Below are 22191 nucleotides of genomic sequence, written 5' to 3'. Positions count from 1 at the left end.
ACAAAGTAAATCGTGCGCACTGCTGCAAATTTCTTTTCATCGATCCTTGATCTTTGCACGAGATCTCACTCTGTGCTTACTAACATGATCACTCAGTGATCTCCATTTATGTTGAGGAAAAACAAAATCCAAACTCGTTATTCCCATTAGTGTTACTGCACTTTGGAACTTATTTTGTCATTGGAAATATTTTTCAAGTTTCTGTCGCTGGCCATCCACCACATGCAAGTCTTTTAAAGTCCCAGACATGTTTCTATTCCCTGTTATCATAGTTTCACATACCAGAGGTGTGGTCACGTATGTCACATGGATCGTGTTAAGTCAGCCAAACTATTCAGAACTAAGCCTGCAGAAAGCAAGTCATTGATTATTATTGTTCTCAACTAAAACTGAGGTTTCAATTACTTTTACATATTTAAAGTAACTATTTTCTAATTAAAATTCTTAACTTCAAAAGGGGATATTTTATGAGACTGATTTAATGAGGCTGATCCTTTGATGAGACTGATTAATTAAATTTACAGTGAAGCACCTATATGTTATGTGCGTGGTGTGGGTAGTGGCACAGTATAGGGCCCGTTTGTGCCCGAAAGGACAATATATCATTAAGGGAACCAAGTGCGAGAGCAGGACAGACAAGGAAGTGCACTCTGGCTACTAAACAGCTCGACCAAAACCAAGCACCTTAGCCGAGGAATGAATCAAGTAGCTTTGGAACGCTGGTAACAGGAGCAATGCTCGTGAGGGTAGTGCTGCTTACGTGATACGATGTGGTGTCAGAAAGAAAGAATGACCTTCTCCCTGGCCAAACTTAAAGGCACCAAATGATAATGGAGCAAATCTTTCTTAATTTAAAGGACCAAAATATTTATCTCGAAATAAGGTTTTCTCTTTCCAGCCTCCCCTTTAGTCTTACGTTCCTTTTCATCTTTTCTTAACCTACGTTCCCTGCACTTCCGAGTTCTCCTTCTTCCCTTTCTTAAATCTGGCTTCCCCTTAATTTTGAGCTCCCCTTCTTTCTTTCCATTAATGTTTTCTCTTTAATTCTGAGTTTCTTTTCTTTCTTTTCCTCAATAGTTTCTCTTTAATTCTGAGTTCTTTTTCTTTTTTCCTTAATGCTTTCTCTTTAATTCTTTCTTCCTTTCTATCTTTCTTTCTTTCTTTCTTTCTTTAAATCGGAGATCAGAGTAGCATGGTGATGCTCTGTTACATGGCACAGATCTATGTCCACACACAGAGGGAGGCATTTGGAGGGCTTATAAAGAGGTGCGACCAGGTGCAGTGCGCTTAGGCTGATTACCCGCACAAGGGCATCTCATAGCAACCGGTGCCGGGTCTGTGATAAAAGCCTGTGTACACTATATTGCTGGTATGTACTTTGCATTTCATGTGTTTCCTGTATAAACAGAACCATTTCCCCAGCATGAAGATGCAACAAACCTCTTAAGCAGCTGTGCCACTTTTTGAGGCATCATCTAAATCTCATTTTCAGTCTGCTCAGCCCTCATTTCTCCAGCACCAACAGGCGTATTTCTAGTGGCGTGAAACTTGATTCCTGCGTGACTGAATGGACTTGGAGAGAGAAACTTCACTAAACTCACAGACATCCACCAGTAGCACAGAACCAGAGGAGAGTGCTGCCAGGAGCCACACACTGGAACTGGGAGTCAAATTTTTACAGCTTTCTCTTTGCCAACTCGTTTTGTACCCATGGCTGATTTTAGTGAGACTGCAATGAGATGCCGTTCCTCCAGCTTGGAAAAAAAAGATAAATAGTTCTCTCTGTAAAACTGCCGTACACATCTTCTTCTAAAACGATCCAAATAAAGAAGCACTGTCTGGTTGATTCTGAGTTCATTGGCACTGTTTACATACTGAAATAAGGACTGTTTTTGAGGAACAGACTTTAATGAGCATTTTCAGTAGTTAAAGATTGACCTAGCATTACGATTCTTCTGGTCTGTTCAGTTCAGTCAATGTGGTTCAGTTTTATTTAATTTTATTTTAGCTCAGCTAAAATTAAGAGTATGGCATTATAAGCTAGTAATTATATACTTTTTGTGGATATTGTGGGTATACGTATAAATTATATGAAATCTACACAAACACACAAACCCCCTTTCTCTCTTAAGGATAATTATTGGTAATATATCATCTGTGTGCTTAACAGTGTAATGTTCCTTAGTTTATTCTAATGTGTTTTTTTTTCTCAGGAGGAGAGAAGGCAGCTCAGCAGTATGTTGGGGTTTGAAGCTCACTCCATGCTGTGTGTGCCCGTCGTGAGTCAGGCTACTGCCCAGGTGGTGGCGCTAGCATGCACTTTTAACAAGAAGGGAGGGCAGAAGTAAGTGTGTGTGTGTTTGTGTGTGTGTGTGTGTGCGTGTGCGGGGGGCACAATAAGAAATTACATAGTCCTAGCACATTCATAACACATGCTAAAAAATGGACATGTGCAGGTTCACGCTGTGACATTTTCACGAACATATACATGAAAACTGTAAAAACAACAAAATCATACAGCCTCATTTTTTCATTTTACACTAGAAGAGTGTACAGCACTCCTTATACCCTATGTATTGAGCGTATATAGTGAACAGAAAGTCATTTGGGTTTTCAATTTATGAGGGTTTTTTTTTAGACTGTGACAGTTTGTCCAAGCACTTGTTTATTAGTTAGCATTAAGGACACCATTATTTCAGATTAGTGTTTGTCAAATAAATTTTATTATTGTTATTATTTTATTATTTTCTTTAGTCTGTTATTCAGTGATAGTCATATCACTATGAATAAATTTAAGGTTACGCTTTAAAACCTCTTCTTGTTCACTACAGTGACATAAACTCTTTCAGTAAATTTATACCATCATACACGCTAATGTGTAACATCTGCACAGTAACACATGGTAGCTTTCTGTAATTCACACTGATGCGCTCTCTCTCTCTCTCTCTCTCTCTCTCTCTCTCACACACACACACACACACACACACACACACTCACACAAATGACCCCAATTCACTGAGGATAAACAAAATAATATCTCTCTAGAGAATGTGTGTGTGTGTGTAGCAGATGTTGTCAAGACACTGAACTTCATCTCCAAATTCCTGTCGTTTGTTTCATCCCTTCGTCTGTTTTACGTCTTCTCTTTAAATCTTTTGCAGGAACACCTGATGTTTCTGAGTGTGTGTAGAGAGAGAAAGACACACACACACACACACACGCACACACACACACACACACAGCAGGTTAGATTACAGATCAGTTTATCATGATGACAGTGTGCTGCAGTTTTGGATCTGATTTATTAAAAAAAAAAGTTCTGAAGTTTTTTTGTCTAAGCTGTCTGTCTCTTTCTGTCTCACTCTCTGTCTTCCTGTCTATCTCTGTCTCTATCTCTATCTCTGTCTCTGTCTCTATCTCTCTCTGTAGATACTCAGCAGCAGATGAACACATGATCCAGCACTGTTTCTGTTACACCTCCACGGTGCTCACCAGCACACTTGCCTTCCAGAAGGAGCAGAAACTAAAGTTTGAATGTCAGGTAGGAATGAGGGAATGGATGAACACAGAGAGAGAGAGAGAGAGAGAGAGATGAACAGATGTAGGGATGAGTGCTATGGTCTCTCAGGTACACAAAGTGCTGAGCAGCGACTCACGACTTGCTGAGTGCTTCTCCTGATCTAACTCTCTCAGGAAACACACACACTTTCTCACACACATTTCACTGTGCACTCGTATTGATTTTTATATGCATTTACTCAATAGCTGCATTTTTTTTTGTCAGAGCATACCCTGAAGTCCAAATCATATAGTTTTTCTTTTTTTTTTTGTTAATTTATTCAGTAATTTATTTATTTAAGTCTTATTTAAGTGTGTATGTCTCTATGTATATTAGGGATGTATAGATTATATATGTACTGTATACATTATATGCTGTTATTGCTTTATTTGTTGAACATTTTGGTGATTAATTAGATCAGAACAACAGTGAAATGCCAAAGAAAATATGCGGATGTCTGTTATTGATTGGTTTGTTATGTTTTGTGTGTGTGTGTGTACAGGCTCTGCTCCAGGTGGCCAAAAATCTCTTCACACACCTTGGTGAGTTAAAAACAGAAATCAGACCTTTTTTTTTCGGATTCTGACTCAGAGTTCAACTGGAGCTTCATTTGCATGTTTATAAATATTGAGCTGTATATAAAGGGTAAAGTGTGGGCTTTTATTAAATTATTAATGATTATTTATAACACATTCAGAAAACAAGATGCAAACCTTAATATTAATATTAAAAATATATATTAATATCTTAACATGCACTATTTAACCATTCTGTTACCTAATGAAAGAACATTTGTGAAACCTGGACCACACAATTGTTTTGTAGCTATGGAAATTTTTCATTTTGGGTCTGCAGACATTTGCACTGGTCTGCTTTGGGATGTTTATATCATAGTCTCCATAATTATTGCCGTCCTTCAGGGAAACATTAATATAATATTTAAAAATAATACCATTTATCCACAGTTGTTGTGTATCTGCAGTCTGTGGTCCTGTCCTGATTTGTCCTTCTTGCTGGTTTCATTCTGCTCTTGTCGCAAATATCTGACATGTGACATTTGCCAAGGAATTTTGCTTCAAACCAAATGTAAGATGTCAGATTTTATTTAGATTTTATGTACTTTTATGCAGTTGAAACTAGGGAACATGTAGATGTCTCCTACTCAAATGCAAAGTAATCTGATTTTTAGACGAAAATGCGAACTGATTGTAGGTTACTACCAGGATTGTGTGTGTGGGTGTGGGTGGGTAGGTGTAGATGAAACAATGGTGAAATGTAAGACAGAAAATGCACAGTAAGTGCTTTAAACAATGCAGTGGGGAGGATATTGAGGATCAGAACGTGTGGAGCAAAGTTCCTTGGCTGTCAGTGTGATCCGAGGACCGATCAATGCGTCTCCCGGTTGATTATTAATCCTCTCCGTGGTGTTATCGATCTTTCTTGGTCTCCTTGCATGGGGAATGTCATGGTGTGTAAAAAACACTGTGAGCATTCCACTGCTATGCACGGATTACACATTTCCTGTGTGTAACCATGCACATTTGTCAATACACACACAGGCTCTAAATCTTCAGCTCTTATGGACCACTAATCCAGATCTGTGTCCAGGTATCTGTAAAGCTGCTTGTGACAAAGTGAGCTAACTGTACTAGCTACATACACTCACCAGACATTCTCCTACTTCCTTCCAAGCTTTATTTATTTTCCTAATGTCTCTGTACACATTTAATAATTCAGGAGGTCGTATATGCCAGGATAAGATGAACACACAGTTATAAGTATTCGTATGTAAACAGTGGGAGCTAATTACAGCGAGCGGGGGACTGGACAAAAGTTGGTCCACATGTGCTGTAGGATTGGTCCAAGGAATCGTTCATGCCAATCATTTGGATTTGTGTCTTCTTCATACCTAATTTACATAGAATTTTGAATATCTCACCTCAAATGCTGCTGAAATCGTGGCTCTGTTTTGCACATGTATGTAAAACATAATGATGAATCGGCAGCTTGGTCACTCACTAGTGTGAACATACTGGAAGTGTTGCTGGAAATGAAGTTACTTCGGAACTCATCTACACACTCTGGTGTGGTTTTTATAGACAAACTTCTATGTGATGATGATACTGGGTCAGTTTTAACACCTTAGTTCAGATGAAAACGTGCTAAACAGTTGTTGTTATAATCAGAGAGAGCTGTGCTAACAAACCTGTTTATCTCTCTTTCAGACGACGTGTCGGTTCTACTACAGGAGATCATTGTGGAGGCTCGGAACCTGAGCAATGCTGAGATGTGAGTCTGTTTCTCTCTCGCACTCTCTGGTGTACAAACAAATACACACACACAGAACAGTCAAATACAGCGTAAATATGAACCTATGTGCTATTTATGGTTAGCTGGTAATATCCTGATAATTGAACAGTGTTTAGAGTGTTTAAACAGAACCCTGGTGTGGGTCTTCTGCCACAGCGATCCTGCTCAGGTCCAAGAGCAGGAACCCTACTCAGATACTGGGGTACATCAGAAGTCAAATTCCTTTCATGATGTTTTAACAATATTTACCCAGAGAAAGTTATGAGTAGTAACTATTCAAGTTAGAATAACTGTATCTAAAAAAGCGGTAGTCATCTAGCTGAACTAAGAAGAGCTGAAGAACAAATGCTAGCTGTTAGTGCATCAGTGATGATAAACAATATAGCCAAAAGTATGTGTACTCCTGACCATCATAACCATATGTGCTTGTTGAACGTCCCATTCCAGATTTATCCCCTCTTTGCTGTTATAATACGCTGTTATAATTTGTACATTCAGACACAAGTGCATTCTGAAAATGACACAGTCCAGATGTTATTCTGTAACAGATTATTAACCCCCTGGCTGATGAGGAACTACTCGCACAAAATGAAGACGTGACGGCCATATGTGTCAATTAGAGTTCTCTCTCTCTCTCGCTCTCTCTCTCTCTCACACACACACACACTATAGAGGGAGAAGTGAAGTTGTAATGATGAACTCTAATGTTTCTCTCATGAGGCTGTTTAAAAGAGCTTCATCAGCGTCATTAGTGTAAGCTTTGAAGAACACGCTCACTGTCCTGTGTGTGTGTGTGTGTGTAGGAAAGGAGTGTTGTATATTTTTGAATAAATAATGAAAAAGGAGAAACAAACAAAGGGAAGGAGAAATACAAATGAGAATATAGGAGGTGGCTTGACTGATAAATAATTACAGAAGAATTCTCATTTGTATTTCTCCTTCCCTTTGTTTGTTTCTCATTTTTCTTTATTCTTCTCCTCTCTCTCCCTCCCTCCCTCAGTTGTTCAGTGTTCCTGCTCGACCGTGTCAGTCATGAACTCGTGGCCAAAGTGTTCGATGGTGGCGTAGTGAACGATGATGAGGTATTGTGTGTGAGATACAGCCATATAGCATGTAGTGGAATTCTTATAGTTATACTGATGATATAATACAGTACTGATATAGATATATAGCATTGATTAAAATATTATTTAATATGATACTCTTTGTGCCTGAACAGCTGTAAATGTAGTTAACAGTGACTCTGGGTCACATGGTTAGCATGTTATTAATGTATGTTTTATTTTGTGTAAACAGAAGGAGTTCCGTATCCCAGCAGATCAGGGCATCGCCGGTCATGTGGCCACTACGGGAAAAATCCTCAACATTAAGGACGCATACTCACACCCACTTTTCTACCGTGGCGTGGACGACAGTACGGGTTTCCGCACACGCAACATACTCTGTTTCCCCATCAAGGACGAGAATGGAGGTATGGAAGTAAACAGATTGGGAACAGTGTGAAGAGGTTGTATTGTGTTTCCAGCATGCTGTGAGTGGACGAGTTCACTGTCAGTTACTGAGACTTAACTGCACAAGTTTCTGAATCAGAGCAGAGAACGCAGTGAAGACCTCACTGTACTGAATGTGGAGATGATGTCTGTGAGAGCGTGTTCTTTGGCTTTTCCTGGTCAGAGGTTGGGAAATAGAAGTCATTTGCACCACAGTTACCTTGTATTGTAGGTGGAAAGCAGCTGAACATCGTCTCCACACGAAGTACGCTGAGGCCTGTACTATGCGTGATGATGTCACAACCATCGTGTTTCTGTAACAGTTCTATTAAATTTTATGTTGCTTTTTATCCCCTTTGGGTGAGAAGGACAGCCCCAGGCTGGACAGATGAAGCCCCTGATTGGCTCAAATGCTAATTTTGATTTAATTTAATGTAAAAACAAGATTCCTTGATAACTTAGAATTGATTTATAAATTATAATCTAATTATAGTCACTAACCATCTCCTGGTGTTCATGTTAACCTCCTCACCAACACTTGCATGCTAGATAACCTAGCTAACTATAAGTTAATGTTTCATGAATGATAACTAAGTAGTGGTGTTAAAGTTAATTCACTGTGGAGAAAAATGTGGAGGAATGTTTTTTTAGTGTAGTCTACAGATCTCTGATTTCCACACAGACCTGCAATCAGGAGGATCTCTGAGGTTTTAGTGTCTCTATTTACACAAATACTGTTTTTTATTATTTGTAATTAAGATTAATAAAGCAGGTTTTTTTGAACAATTGTTACAGTTGAATTAGTATATAAACCCTAAACAGATGGTCTGAGTCTACATTGGATTTGATTAACTCAGTCGCCTGAGCAGCTGGTGATGGTTTCTCATTCCATCTCCCATCCTAGCTGCTGATTATCTAGTTAGCATACAGGCTGTTCATGCTACGACACATTAGCATTCTAGCAAGCTATGGGTCTGATGTTCAGGCGTTGTGACATAGTGGAGTATATAACTGCATTTTACCAGAAAGCATGCTACAAATGTTCTTCGAGAGTTCTTTACCCCCGAAGAAGAAAACCATCAGTTTTAGGATCTGCTTAGAACCCTTAAGGGTTCCCCCAGAGGAGCCAAGTGAAATAACTAGCCTCGTCTGACATGATAATTCCCTCACTGGTAGGTGTGTGTGTGGGTGTGGGTGGGTGTGTTTTGTTTAGGTGCTTTTAGCAGGAGCAGATTAGCCCCAAGTGTTGGGATCAGATTTGTGTGGTGATGATGATGTGTGTGTCTTCATCTGTGTGTCCTTGTGTGTGTGTGGTGTGTGTTTGGAACATTTCAGATGCTTTTAGCGGGAGATTAGCTGTGTGGAGTGTTTAGAGCTGATTTGGATGCTCTCTGTGTGTTTGAGTGTATTTTCAGGACAAGACTGAAGGGTTTCCAGCTGTGTGTGTGAGAGAGAGAGAGAGAGAGAGAGAGAGTGAGAGACCCTTGGAGAGATCCTTTAGGCCTGTAGACATAACAGGAGACTTCAGAGCAGACCTTACCCAGAATGCACTGCGATCTGATAAAATGACTTTTTCAGAAATGCAAGTGTAGCACAAGTGATAATATATGTAAATACACATTTTATAATTTTTTATAACATTTGGTCCATTTAAAGTTACAGTGCATAAGAGTTCCTCACGATGCATGCACCGTCATCACACCAGAAAGAAAACCTGCCCCTAAAAGTCCTGTGCGCTACAATAAAGCCAGTCAAAATGAGCTGATGTTAGTGTGCTAGCGAAAGTAATAGTGACAGTCAGTTTTTATTCTTTTAACACTTTGACGATTAAGCTCTCAGGTCGAGCCCCAAACCCTTTACTACTGAACTAAACACTAGGCCACTACACCAGTGGTGTGATTACTATTTAGGCTTCCTATTTAGTGTGAAGTCTGTGGTTTGGAACACAGCCCTGTATTCTCTCCGACTGTGTTTATCTTGCAGAAGGACGCAACAAAAATCACTCTATAAAATGTTCTTTCTGTGAGTAGGTGCAATCCCCTATGCTGTAGCTTTAAGGTTGTTCACATGGTTCACATCAAAGCTTCAGTTAATGGCAGCAAGTGTAACTTCATTAGTTTGCTTTTCAGCTTGTATAAAATACCAAAGTGCATTATGAGTATTCTGTAATGTATATCATGTGGACATTGACTTATTGTATTGGGAGATTATATGATCAATTATAACACCATCTCTCTCTCTCTATCTCTCTCTTTGCAGATGTTATTGGTGTTGCCGAGTTGGTGAATAAGACAAATGGTCCGTGGTTTAACCGGTTTGATGAGGACCTGGCCACAGCCTTCTCCATCTACTGCGGGATCAGCATCGCCCATGTGAGTGGGATTAACTAACTAATCACTGTACTGTAGCGAGTGTGTCACTCTTGAGACGGTTTGTGACGTTACTGTTGTCTCTCGTGGGCGTGGCCTGTTCAGCTTTATTGAGTTCCGATGAGAAACAGTAGTAGCTATATATAAAGCTCTAATTATATATAAAGCTCTAAAGCTAACTAGTTAAACACAGATTAAATAATGCACTAATCAGTGTGATTTATGTGTTACATGCATGGCTTCGTACTAGCTTCATTCTCAGATTAGATTAGCAAAATGAGCTAAATGTACTAGTTACGTACACTCACCAGAGACACCAACGATCTCTGCTACTTCCTTCTAAGCTTTATTTTACTTTGTAACATCTGTATACACATTTAATGAGAGCTTTTAACAGGATAAGATGAAACCATGCTTATAATTTATTTGCAAATAATTAATTTTCAATTTCAATTAATTGCGAGTAGGAACTTATGCTGCGTTCGTGGTGTCTTGTAAGTGGTAATGTGCAAGCCATAATAACGGTATTTCCCATCCCGGGACGAGGATTGGTCCGAGGAATTATTCAAGCTGGATTTGTCACTTTACTGTGTGTAATTTGCATTGAATAGAGAAAATCTGATTGCAGGTGTCGCTGAAATCATGACTGTGTGTCACATATGTACAGAGAAAATCACCTGTCGCTTTGTCGTTTGCTGTTGTGAACATACAGTGTGTGTGTGTGTGTGTGTGTAAATCCCTGTGTTTCCTCTCTCCCCTCCATAGTCTCTGCTGTATAAGAAGGTACATGAGGCTCAGTTCCGCAGTCACCTGGCCAATGAGATGATGATGTACCACATGAAGGTGTCTGAGGAGGAGGTGAGCCGGCTGCTGATGAGAGGAATCGAACCTGTACACAGCCTCCACCCGAGCTTCTCTCAGTTCACCTATACACCCCGCTCCCTGCCCGATGACACCACGCCCATGGTGAGCGAGAGAGTAAGAGAGTGAGAGAGAGACAGTGAGTGAGTGAGAGAGTGATTGGGTGGGCAAGTGAGAGAGAGTGAGTAAAATAGAGAGAGAGAGTGGGTGGGTGGGTGAGTGAGTGAGTGTGAGAGAGAGGGTGAGAGAGTGAGTAAAAGAGAGAAAGAGTGAGAGAGAGTGGGTGAGTGAGTGAGTGTTAGAGACACATATGAAAGGTTGTTCATTCATTCATTCTTCTCTCTCTCTCTGTCTTTCTCTGTCTTTCTCTAGGGAATCCTGAGCATGTTTGAGGATATGGGCTTCATAAACACCTACAAGATTGACCTCCACACTCTGGCCAGGTAAACCTGTGTCTCTCCATCATGTTCTCTCTCTCTCTCCCTCCCCATCATCCTGCTTCTATATTGCTGTCCCTCTGTCATCCTGTTTCTGTATCTCTTCATCATTCCATCTCCCTCTGTCCACCATCCTTTCTTTCTTTCTTTCTTTCTTTCTTTCTTTCATAGTCATTTTTCATTTGTTTATATACTTCACCTTTTTGTTTCTTGCTTTCTTTCTTTTTCTTTGAAATTTGGCACATCAGGTTGATCCATCAATCACTGTTAGCATGTTTCTTTGTGTATATTTTTTATCTCTATATTTCATTATTTTTATTAGCTAGGTTGCTATTAAACATGATTAACACAGAAGAAGTCTCATTACTCCTGCACACCTGCTCACATTAACTGTAACAGGATTATTATATAATAACCATCACAGTTATAATCAATATAAACACCACTGATGGAAATGAAGCCCCTAAAGCCCTTCTCATTCCACTGCTCCTCTCGAGTGTGTGTGTGTGTGTGTGTGCACGCACGCAGTTGGGAGAGGAAATAAGAGATGAGAATTCATAATTATATTTAAATAATATTTTTATAATATGTGTGATCAGTGGATTATAACCAGGGATTGATTTTGATGATAGTTTGAGAAGAATACTGACATTTACACAACAAAATCAGCAATAATTCTTTAACTCTGTTGTACAGTTTATTCATGTTTAATTTCACCGAAGTTCATCATGTTATTGCTGTTTTCTTATTCTGTGACATGGTCTAAATTTTATAGCATTTGAAGTTATGTTTATTAGCACGATTAAAAGTGTGCATCACTATTTGTCTCGTAAACAGTCAAAACATGTTATGAAAGTTAATAATTCCTGAGTTCAGAACTAATGTGTGTTCTGTACCTTGTATTAAACATTCACAGAGGGTACAATTTAGTTCTCTTGCATTTATTGGTTTGACTTTCCTTAGAACCATCTCATCTTTAAAATATGTACATCACATCAAACCTGCAGCGATTATCTTTCTAAATAAAGTTCCCTCGATCTCCTGAGTCTGGATGAGAACTGTGCTAGTGGAACACCACTTGAGGATTATAAATACTTTTTTAGTTTTAGCCCAGAATATTAAATTAAATTAAATTGCCTTGTGGAATTATTAAAGGTAATTTAATTAGCTATCATTAGCTTTGTTACAGGTGACATGCTAAATTTTGTGTGTGTGTGTGTGTGTGTGTGTGTGTGTGTGTACGTGTGTGCAGGTTCTGTCTGATGGTGAAGAAGGGCTACAGGGATCCTCCTTACCACAACTGGATGCATGCATTCTCAGTCTCTCACTTCTGCTATCTGCTTTACAAGAACCTGGAGCTCAACAACTACCTCGAGTAAGAACACACACACACACACACACACACAATGACTAGACTTTTAACCACTCTCTGATATGTGATGTCATCAATGTGTGCCTCTGACTCCTCCCACACCCTCCACAGGCATTAGTCCATTTCAGTTCACTTAATTAAACAATGAAATAGTTTATTTGTTGAAAATATTGAACCATTGGTCATTTGTAGCTGCAATCATCTGCAACTGCAATTAAAGTATAAAATAAAGTAAGCACCTCTGTTAAATTTTAACATGGCGCTGCCAAATATTCTTTTCTGTCCGAAAGCACGCACACGTGCGCGCGCACACACACACACACACACACACACACACACACACACAGACACACACAGACACACACAGATAACTGTTCACTGATGTGTGTTTCCTCTTCAGGGACATTGAGATCCTCGCTCTCTTTGTGTCCTGCATGTGCCATGATCTGGACCACCGAGGAACAAACAACTCCTTCCAGGTGGCCTCGGTAAATAATAATAATAATAATAATAATAATAATAATAATAAAGCAGAAGAAGATGATCGTCAATATAGAGGTTTACATAAATGTAATGTGGCGGTCACACCAAAAAAGGATAAATTAAACACTCGTACACAGTGATGTCATGGATATTTCTTTAGATTTTATACAGTTTATAGTTTTACAGTTTATTCTCACCTTTATAATCAGTTATAATCAGTATTTATGGAAATGGGGCTCTAAAAGTGTTTCCTGTGCTTGGGCATCCTGATCATCACCTCATTTGGTTTTTATATTACAGAATATAATATAAAATACTTTGGTATGCCATTTTTCAGTAAACATTTAAAATGCTGTAAAGTTTTAGATGCATGTAAAAAGTTTTTGATGTATTTATAAATTGGGTGTTATTTTTCAGAAATCTGTTCTTGCAGCCCTTTACAGCTCTGAGGGATCAGTTATGGAGGTATACATACACACACACACACACACACACACACAAACGAGTGTTCACTCAAACTCAAGTGTTCTCGAGTGTTCACTCAAACGTTTACTTTCAACTGAACCTATATGTAATGATTTATCTATAATTACTACTCGTACATTTTAATTGTATAAGCTTGTTTTTGTTTTGAATTGTAATTGTTTTTAGTTTTTAGGGTAAATTGCTGTAGTCATTTCCAATATTTTTTCAAATTTGTCTAAAGATAAATAACACCTGTATTTCATTTCTTGCAAATTTCCTTTTTTGGTCCGTTTCTTTTTATTTATATCAAATTTTTATTGTTTTATTTTTCAAGAAAGACACAATTACAGATGGACATTATTTATTAAAACAAGGGAAATCATTCCAAACAAACCAAACATACCAAATGATGATAAATCTTTAAGCGGAGAGGCTGCAGTGGACCAGAAGGGTTTTGCGCCGAGCCCCCTGCATTCTAGTGACAGACCGCTCCACGTGGCTGATGTTCATGATTGAATTAACCCTTTGTGACAATGCAAGAGAGTGTGGTGGCTGCCAGTGCAGTGTAGCTGTATGTCCAGCTAACATTACATGCTTCTGCTGCAGTGAGAGATCTAACATGGAACTGTCATTGAAAATTAGCAGTTTAGAGAAATATGGAATTCTAACTTCAAGAATATGTAAGGTGTAAGGTACACCCTATACACAATTATGTAGTGTTTTATACAACAGTTAGTTCTGGTTCACTAATTTGATTGGACAGGCAGTGTTCCAAGAGTCCTTATATTTAATATAACAGCACTGGGACTTTTCACTGTGTTATCTGCTCCGATTATCTGTGTTCGCCACGTAAAATTCCTCAGAAATGTCACTTGATATTAATTTCTTGTTTATAGAACTGTTGTATAAAAGCAGTGTCACACTCGCAGTTGTGCGGTTATAGTGAATGTCGCCCTGGCGGCTCGTGCATACGGCCGATTCACAGCCATGCCGATATTTAGTTATTTAATTACTCCACGTGGTACACAACAGACAGATTCCTACACCAGATAATTCTGTATTCCTACACTAGATATTCTGTATTCATTAGGATTTGTAAGATGCCTTTAAGAAAATTTGAGTATAAAGTAGAAATCTTTCCCCTGTGTGTGTGTTGTTTGGTCGGATTCTGTGGGAGCAGGAATGCAGATAAAATCTTTCAGATAAATAAAATTATGATGAAAGGTACAATTCGCTAGATCCTCTCCTCATCCAAATTATTACGAATTTACTTCGACTATGCTGTGTAAATTAAAAAGCAGTAAATATTAAATCAGGAAAAGCAACTGCAGAATGTGTGGTCTATTCCAGGCCGGTATTACACGTGGGGCTGATCTGGCAACTAGAAATGTACTATATATGATTCCTGTAGTAGTTCTAAATAATCTTAAACTTCCTCTTGGGGAAATAATATTTATCCTTATTTTTATATTTATATACACACAGGCTTATTTTGGCATTTAATGTGTGTTAAACTGTTCTGCAGCTGGCACATCTTTAATTCACCTGCATTCTGAAATGAATTAAATTAAAACAATTTTCAGAATAATTTCCATAAGAAACTGTGTGTGTGTGTGTGTGTGCGTGTGTGTGTGTGTGTGTGTGTGCAAACAGAGCTAAGCATTCATAACTCGTGACTCGTTATTATCATAACGTAGCTAATTGGCATGACTCTGTGACTGCTGTGTTTCAGTGGATCATAAATTAAAATGTTAATGTTTAGGATGTTTTGCAGTGATTATTAACTGATGTATGTGGAGAGGTGTTGTTATCCTATACAGTGTATGACAGTTAACAAGCTTCCGTTACACGGAATAAATCCAGAACATTTGGAGTGTTTACTTTGTGTAAGCGGATACTAATAAGCACAATTAACACTGTGTAAGCAAACATGTCTAAACATCCGTGACTGACAGTTTTACTAAACAAGTGTCCATTCGTGTGAAATTAGAAAGCATGCTGAATTGAAACTAATGTTTATAATGCTCTATATTGTAAACATTATTTTATATATAAACATTATATTATATATAAACGTTATATTCACATGGAAGATGGTTTTATCTGCGTGACCTGCAGGTGATGAGTAATTCGGTGCAATCTCAGACCTAACAGCTGACAGTTAAGCGATTTTTTTACTCGAGGGCACTACAGCAGCTCTGTAATAGTGCTGGGGTTTAAGCTCATAACCTTCAGGTCGTAAGGGCACAACCTCAGCTTGTGTGTGTTAGCAATGTGTCAGATGCAATTATCGTTAAAGGTCATGATGAGTCCTGTTGGCCATTTTGAATGGCTAGTGGCTAGGGACTGTTCATTTATAACATTATGGACACATAACTGGAAGTAGAATAATAATAATAAAAAAGTATGTTTCTGTTTTAAGTATTAAACACAGTGTGTGTGTGTTTCAGTAAAATATTGAGTGATGAGGTGGTGTGATGAAGCGTCCCCACCCAATTTACCAACGATTACAGTTTTTTATTTATTAAAACACGACACATCATACTGTTTATTTGTTTATAGTTATATTTAATGTCTAAAAAACAACTTAGTTCCTGTTGTCACTTACTTTGTTATAGCAGCTATAAACAGTCATTCCCTCACCAGCCTCTCTTTTTCTGTCTCTTGAAATTAATACGACAAAAAACGCAGCTAGTCATGTTACCGAGAAAGTGCAAAGCGTAAACTCCTCTGTCCTGAAGATGTCGAAAAACTTAAGTTACAGCTTTACTGTTACAAAGCGCTGACACTGGAGACTCCTTCTATAAATGTTAAATAAACATCTCCTTACAGAAAATTTCACCACATCACTGTTTGTAATCCATTTATGTGGAGTGTCCTCCTTACAAGTCCCTGTGAATGAGCTGTTGCTATAGAAACGATAACATATGAGAACGAGTGCATTAATATAACGTAAACATATAAATGTGTGATTTGCAGCTGCACTACTGTCAAAGCTGCTGTTATAGAAAATTAATCAACACCTTCTGACCAATCACAATCCAGAATTCAGCAGCAGCGTGGTGTTTTATAGATTCTCAGAAACTAAAGTCATAAATATTTCCAAGTTACCTCATTACTGGGATTTTCTGATTTGAGAGAAGAAGAGCGAATTGCTTGAACACTTGAGAACAGGTAGAACATTAGAACCGCGTTAAACACCTGTGTCAAATTAAAGTCATTTTGTAAGAGTGTGTTTAGACAGATAACAGTGGGCCGGGTGAACATCATCACTCGTGGAACTCTGGTGTCCTCTAGTGGACTTCTTTGTGAGCAACATTCTGTGTGTGTGTGTGTGTTTGAACAGAGACATCACTTTGCTCAGGCCATCGCCATCCTGAACACACATGGCTGCAACATCTTTGAAAAGTTCTCCAGAAAGGTACACCTTGTTCTTTAAACAGTATTTATTACACAGTGGAGCTCCAAACTCCTAATTTCACTGATTTGACTTTATTATTATAAACCAGTACAGCTCTAGACTACATGATTTTACACTAATCTGAAAGTGTGTTTAGTGTTAGCAGTAGAAGCAACCGGACATTATTTCATGGTTTCAGTATTATTTATTTTTTGTTTGTTTTAAAAACATATAATGATAAATACAACTATTTATGACATCATGCTACAGATGAACAGTATTTTTTTAACAATAGATATCTCAATTTTTAGTTCTATTGTTTTGCCTAATACAATATGCAAAAATTTGCATACTTAATGAAGCCAAAACTAGTGTTGTATTGATGTTAGAATTAAAATGTATATTTCATTGTGAAGATAGACTCAAGAGAAAGAAAGGTTTGTTGGGAAATCATCATCGTTTTGACAGTATGTTCCTAAATGATCCGAACTTGTTCATGTCACTCAGTGTAGGATTTATTTTACTCACAGATGGAATGAACAGTTAACAAATGTACTGATTATTTGCTTAAATGGTTTATTATTTAAAAAAGCAATAATTAATACTTATAGATTGTTAGTTATGTATTGATAATGTTAGTGATGGTGTGTTAATGGTGAAGTTGATGTTAACTGATGAGTGTTAAATAACCTCAAGTGAAGTGAGCTTTAGTGTTAAGTGTTTTAATAAGTGCGGTGTGGTGTTGTGGTTGTCAGGACTACCAGAGGATGCTGGACCTGATGAGAGACATTATTCTGGCCACTGATTTGGCTCATCACCTGCGCATCTTTAAAGACCTGCAGAAGATGGCAGAGGGTAAAACACACACTTCACTATAGAACCAATCAGGTTTTTATACTGGATAAATGCTGTGTGATGGCAACACACACTTGTTGGAAAAAACAGAAAGCGGGAATAACTACAGTGTCACTACAACATGGATATTCAGCTGTATTTTAGATTAATTCCAGCTAAGCCATGTAAGATACTAAAATAAATTAAGCTTTGCAAGTTTTTATAATTATATTTGTATTAGATCCAGCACTGATCCCATACCCGTGATCAGTATTGGGCTGAAACCAGAAAAAAAAGGTAGATCATATATCAGAGGGAAAAAATGAAAGAACCTGAGCCGATCCTGTCACAAATGGAAAAGATTGGAATTTAATTTGGAAGATTTTTATTTTATTTTTTTATTGTTTACATATAAAGAGACTTGATTGTATTTTTAAAATATTTTTTATATTTGATTTTTATTATATTTATACTTTATACACTATTATATTTGCAATGAAAGTGTGATTTTTGTGCAGAAGCTTTGGTTATGTGCAAGTCGTTTTTTACGTGCTTCAGATTTTTAAAAAAAATAATTGTAAAGCTTTTTAAAGAAAGCAAGCAGCTTTACTTATTTTACAAATAGCTGATATGATGTTATGTCATAAAATCCAGGTTAATTTGTTTTGTAATAATGATGACGATGTCCTGTAGCTGGGTATAACCCGAAGAGCCAGACACACCGCAGCCTGCTGTTGTGCCTACTGATGACCTCTTGTGACCTCTCGGATCAGACCAAGGGCTGGAAGACCACCAGGAAGATTGCTGTGAGAGGATAACCTTTGACCTTTTACACACCCTTCTTCACTTGGATGTGAAATGAAACCGTGATGTTGAGGTTACATGCAGAAGTTCAGTGTTGGAGGACGTTTACAGCTTGGTCTTGACACCTATATTTACAGTCAGGTTGTCACGCCTCGCTGGGGCTTCACCTGCTCAGCTCTGTGCTGGGATTCGATTCAGCGAAGCAGTCGAGTTTTACTTTCAGAAGTGTCGTGTCTTCTTCTGTTTATCTGAACTCGCTGAGCTTCTGCACTGTAACCTTAAAGGAACTGTTTTATTCAGACATGTACTGTGTTTATGTACAGGACCAAAACATCTCAATGATGAGTTATTTACAGTTATGTTACAGTTTAATGCCACAGGAATCTATCCAAACTCAACAGAAGTCAAAAAGTCAGAGTTATGTTTATTATTTTGTTTTTCATCTTGTCTTTCTGTCTTCTAGGAGCTGATCTACAAAGAGTTTTTCTCTCAGGGTGATCTGGTATGTGGGTGTGTTTGTGTGTGTATGCATTCATATTTATTCTCTTTTACTCTCTCTCTCTCTCTTTGCGTGTGTGTGTGTGTGTGTGTGTGTGAGAGAGAGAGAGATAAAGTAAATGAAATTTTTATGAAAAAAAAAAAAAAGCCACAAAGCACATAATTTGTATTAGACTTTGGTTGTAATTATTATTATTATTATTATTATTATTATTATTATTATTATTATTATGTTGTTGTTGTTGTGGTATGAACACTTGTGTGTGTGTCTGTAGGAGAAAGCGATGGGGAACAGGCCCAGTGAGATGATGGACAGGGAGAAGGCATACATCCCCGAGTTGCAGATCAGCTTTATGGAACACATCGCAATGCCCATCTACAAGTGAGTTAAACACGTGACTATTTATAAATATTCAGCTGAGAGGTCCTGGTTAAGGGTTCTAGCTTTCTCACTGGGTTCTACTTGGATCCTAAGGCAAATCCTTTGTTGTAAACCAGAGAACCCTTTAAGGTGCTAATTTATAATTACTATCAGTATTATAAAAATAAATACCAAATATTTTTACTGAAGGTAATTAAAATTATATCTGCTAAATATACATATGTAATTATTATAATTAATGTAATAATAATAGCGATAGCATAAATAATTATATTTGTCATATGTCACATGATACTCTACTTAAACATGAACAAAAACTATGGCACTTGGCCTGTTTTTAAACAATGTAATTATATATATATATATGTATATATATATATATATATATATATATATATATATATATATATATATATATATATATATATATTTATTATACCTAACCATCACTTTCATATTTGCTTTTTGAACAACCCATTTTCAGATTTATTCCCCCTTTGCTCCACACAGTTTATAAGCTCCACTCTCCTAGGAAGGCTTTCCACTAGATGTTGGAGCGTGGCTGTGGGGATTTGTGTTCATTCAGCCACAAGAGCTGAACAATTTTTTAAGTAGATTTTTATAAACATGGTACTGTTTCTTAAAACCAAAATAATTACTACACTGGGAAGTAAGCGGTAAAACAACAGAAAATTAAACCAAATCGCAAGTTTGCCTTTAATTTAATGAAATTATTTGCCATCTAAAACCAAATAAAATCTGTTGTATAATGTTCTAAAGAAGTGATCTGGTAGGTTGATCCAGGCTTCTTGTTCTGGTAGAACCTGCTACAGTGCTTCTGTCTCTGTACTTTAACCCTGATCAAAACTTATATTTTTATTTTCTTAGAATAAATGTAATTTAATTGAAGGATAGATTTCTCTACACGTTTTAGTGTGATATTAAGCTAACTGACTAAAAGACATATTGTTCCATAACATTTTTTCAGTTAACTTTACCAAGGGTGCCAATACTTCTAGAGAGCAATTTTGTGTAAGACGGCTTAGCTCTGATATGAACATTAATTGATTTGTTCACTCTTGCCCCTCCCCCTCTCTCTGATAGGCTGCTGCATGAGATTTTCCCACGTTCTGCAGAACTCTACGAGCGAGTGGCAGCGAATCGCGAGCAGTGGACCAAAGTTTCACACAAGTTCACTATCCGCGGTTTACCCAGCAACAACTCACTGGACTTCCTGGACGAGGAGTACGAGCTGATGCAGGCGCAGGGGGCATTCGGGGACGACAGTCACCGCATGAACGGCTGCCTGGATGACGAGTGCAGCAAGACGGACCAGTGAAACTCCTGGAAGCGTAATGTTTTCACTCCGAAACAGGTAGACGTTGCGCCTTTATGTCGTCTCTGGAAGGACAGCGTTGTAGAGGGAACAGACTGGGATGTGGTTAGATGACTGTCGAGACACTGGTGTTTCGTGGGCGGAGCTGATATGCTGCAGATAATGATGTCATTTCCTGCCATTCGAACCATTTGCGCAAGCAGAACACTTCACTTGTCGTGGGGCCGGGGGCGGAGCCTCATGTTTTCTTGTTGAATATTACAAAGGATATGTTCTTTAATTATTTACTTAACGTTTTGATAGCTGAACAAAGCCTCAGTGTTTGATTTTATATATTTTTTCTGTCCTGCTGTAAACATCATAAACTCCATCCAAATGTATAGAATTGAATGTTAGTTTATAAAATGAGAAATGTTTCTTTGAGTAAGCATCGCTGTAGAAATGTCATCGTCGCAAGCTAGCTCTTTAATTTTACACACAGAATGAGGTTTTTATTTAAACTGTAAAGACAATCAAATTAGAAGTCCTTTGCGTCCCTTTTTAAATCCTCATGAGTGCGACTTCCCGTGAGGAGAGAAGAACATGAGATGAGGTGAGATTTTAGTGAACGTCAACAACACACACACACTTTAGTAAAGCATTCACACTAGTAACTTAACAAAGCAGATTGTTGTGACTTTTGTCCCAGCTGTTCAAATCATTCTCCTAAAAGGCTGCTGAAATCCCTCATCCTGTCACGTGACTCTGCTTCAGTTCAGGTAAGCTGAAAAACTTGCACTCACTTTCCAGGCCGGAATTCCCCCCACAAGCTCCTGTTGGAACAGAGTGCATTATGGCTGTGTTTATGAGATGAGAAATACAACATTTACCTGAACACTGTGTAGTTCAGTGTTTATCATCATGATTGACCCAAAGACTGCAAGGTAAACTGTGTCTGATGAATTTAAGGCCACTTCAGTACAAATCTCCTGACTTCTGGGAACGTCGCACCAGCAGCGTTCTAATTTCTTGTATATAACATTATCAGAGGAATTTTAAGGGCTACGGCACCCTCTGAGGCACGTGAAGAGGTTCATTTCTCAGGCGGAAAACAGAATTATGTATAAATATGGATTTGCCTTATCACGTATATGTGTTGCCTTTTTGAGTAGAGTTAAACACTGTATACACACACACACACACACAAACACACAGTTTTAAAGCTCAGCTCAGTGTGTGCAGGCATGTTAACATGGGTGTGAAAGTCAAACCCAAGGCTAAATCTGAGTCTGCTAGCATGCTAGCTCGTGTAGCGTACGAATTAGATTACAGTAATGAATCTCTAATCCAATCAATATAACAGTTTAATATGTTTACAATTAATAATGTTAGATGTTATATATATATATATATATATATATATATATATATATATATATATATATATATATATATATATATATATATGGGTGTGTGTGTTTTCTCATATATACACACCCCAAGCAGCCATAACATTAAAACCACCTGCCTAATATTGTGTAGGTTCCCCTTGTGCCTCCAAAACAGCTGAGCCATCAAGGCATGGACTCCACAAGACCTCTGAAGGTGTGCT

General features: G+C 37.9%; 1 protein-coding gene across 12 annotated transcripts in view; it reads left to right on the top strand.

Moving 5' to 3' along the window:
• Window positions 1-21967, top strand: part of LOC113544562 (cGMP-dependent 3',5'-cyclic phosphodiesterase) — a 173878-nt gene extending 151911 nt beyond the window's left edge. For all 12 annotated transcript variants that reach the window (XM_026943406.3, XM_053239551.1, XM_034310565.2 and 9 more), the window contains 18 exons: window positions 2214-2344; window positions 3430-3541; window positions 4062-4101; window positions 5785-5848; window positions 6870-6951; window positions 7166-7340; window positions 9619-9731; window positions 10494-10694; window positions 10962-11032; window positions 12279-12401; window positions 12799-12886; window positions 13299-13346; window positions 16693-16767; window positions 17502-17601; window positions 18274-18386; window positions 18848-18886; window positions 19158-19264; window positions 20369-21967. In XM_026943406.3, coding sequence (XP_026799207.1) covers window positions 2214-2344; window positions 3430-3541; window positions 4062-4101; window positions 5785-5848; window positions 6870-6951; window positions 7166-7340; window positions 9619-9731; window positions 10494-10694; window positions 10962-11032; window positions 12279-12401; window positions 12799-12886; window positions 13299-13346; window positions 16693-16767; window positions 17502-17601; window positions 18274-18386; window positions 18848-18886; window positions 19158-19264; window positions 20369-20603 — 1917 coding nt within the window. In that variant the 3' untranslated portion in view covers window positions 20604-21967. The remainder of the gene's footprint in view (window positions 1-2213; window positions 2345-3429; window positions 3542-4061; window positions 4102-5784; window positions 5849-6869; window positions 6952-7165; window positions 7341-9618; window positions 9732-10493; window positions 10695-10961; window positions 11033-12278; window positions 12402-12798; window positions 12887-13298; window positions 13347-16692; window positions 16768-17501; window positions 17602-18273; window positions 18387-18847; window positions 18887-19157; window positions 19265-20368) is intronic.
• The last annotated feature ends 224 nt before the right edge of the window (window positions 21968-22191 follow it).

The sequence above is a fragment of the Pangasianodon hypophthalmus genome, chromosome 14 (assembly GCF_027358585.1).
Source record: "Pangasianodon hypophthalmus isolate fPanHyp1 chromosome 14, fPanHyp1.pri, whole genome shotgun sequence".
NCBI classification, from domain to species: Eukaryota; Metazoa; Chordata; class Actinopteri; order Siluriformes; family Pangasiidae; genus Pangasianodon; species Pangasianodon hypophthalmus.
The sequence above is the reverse complement of the archived record's forward strand: the minus strand, read 5'-3'. Positions and strand labels throughout refer to the sequence as shown.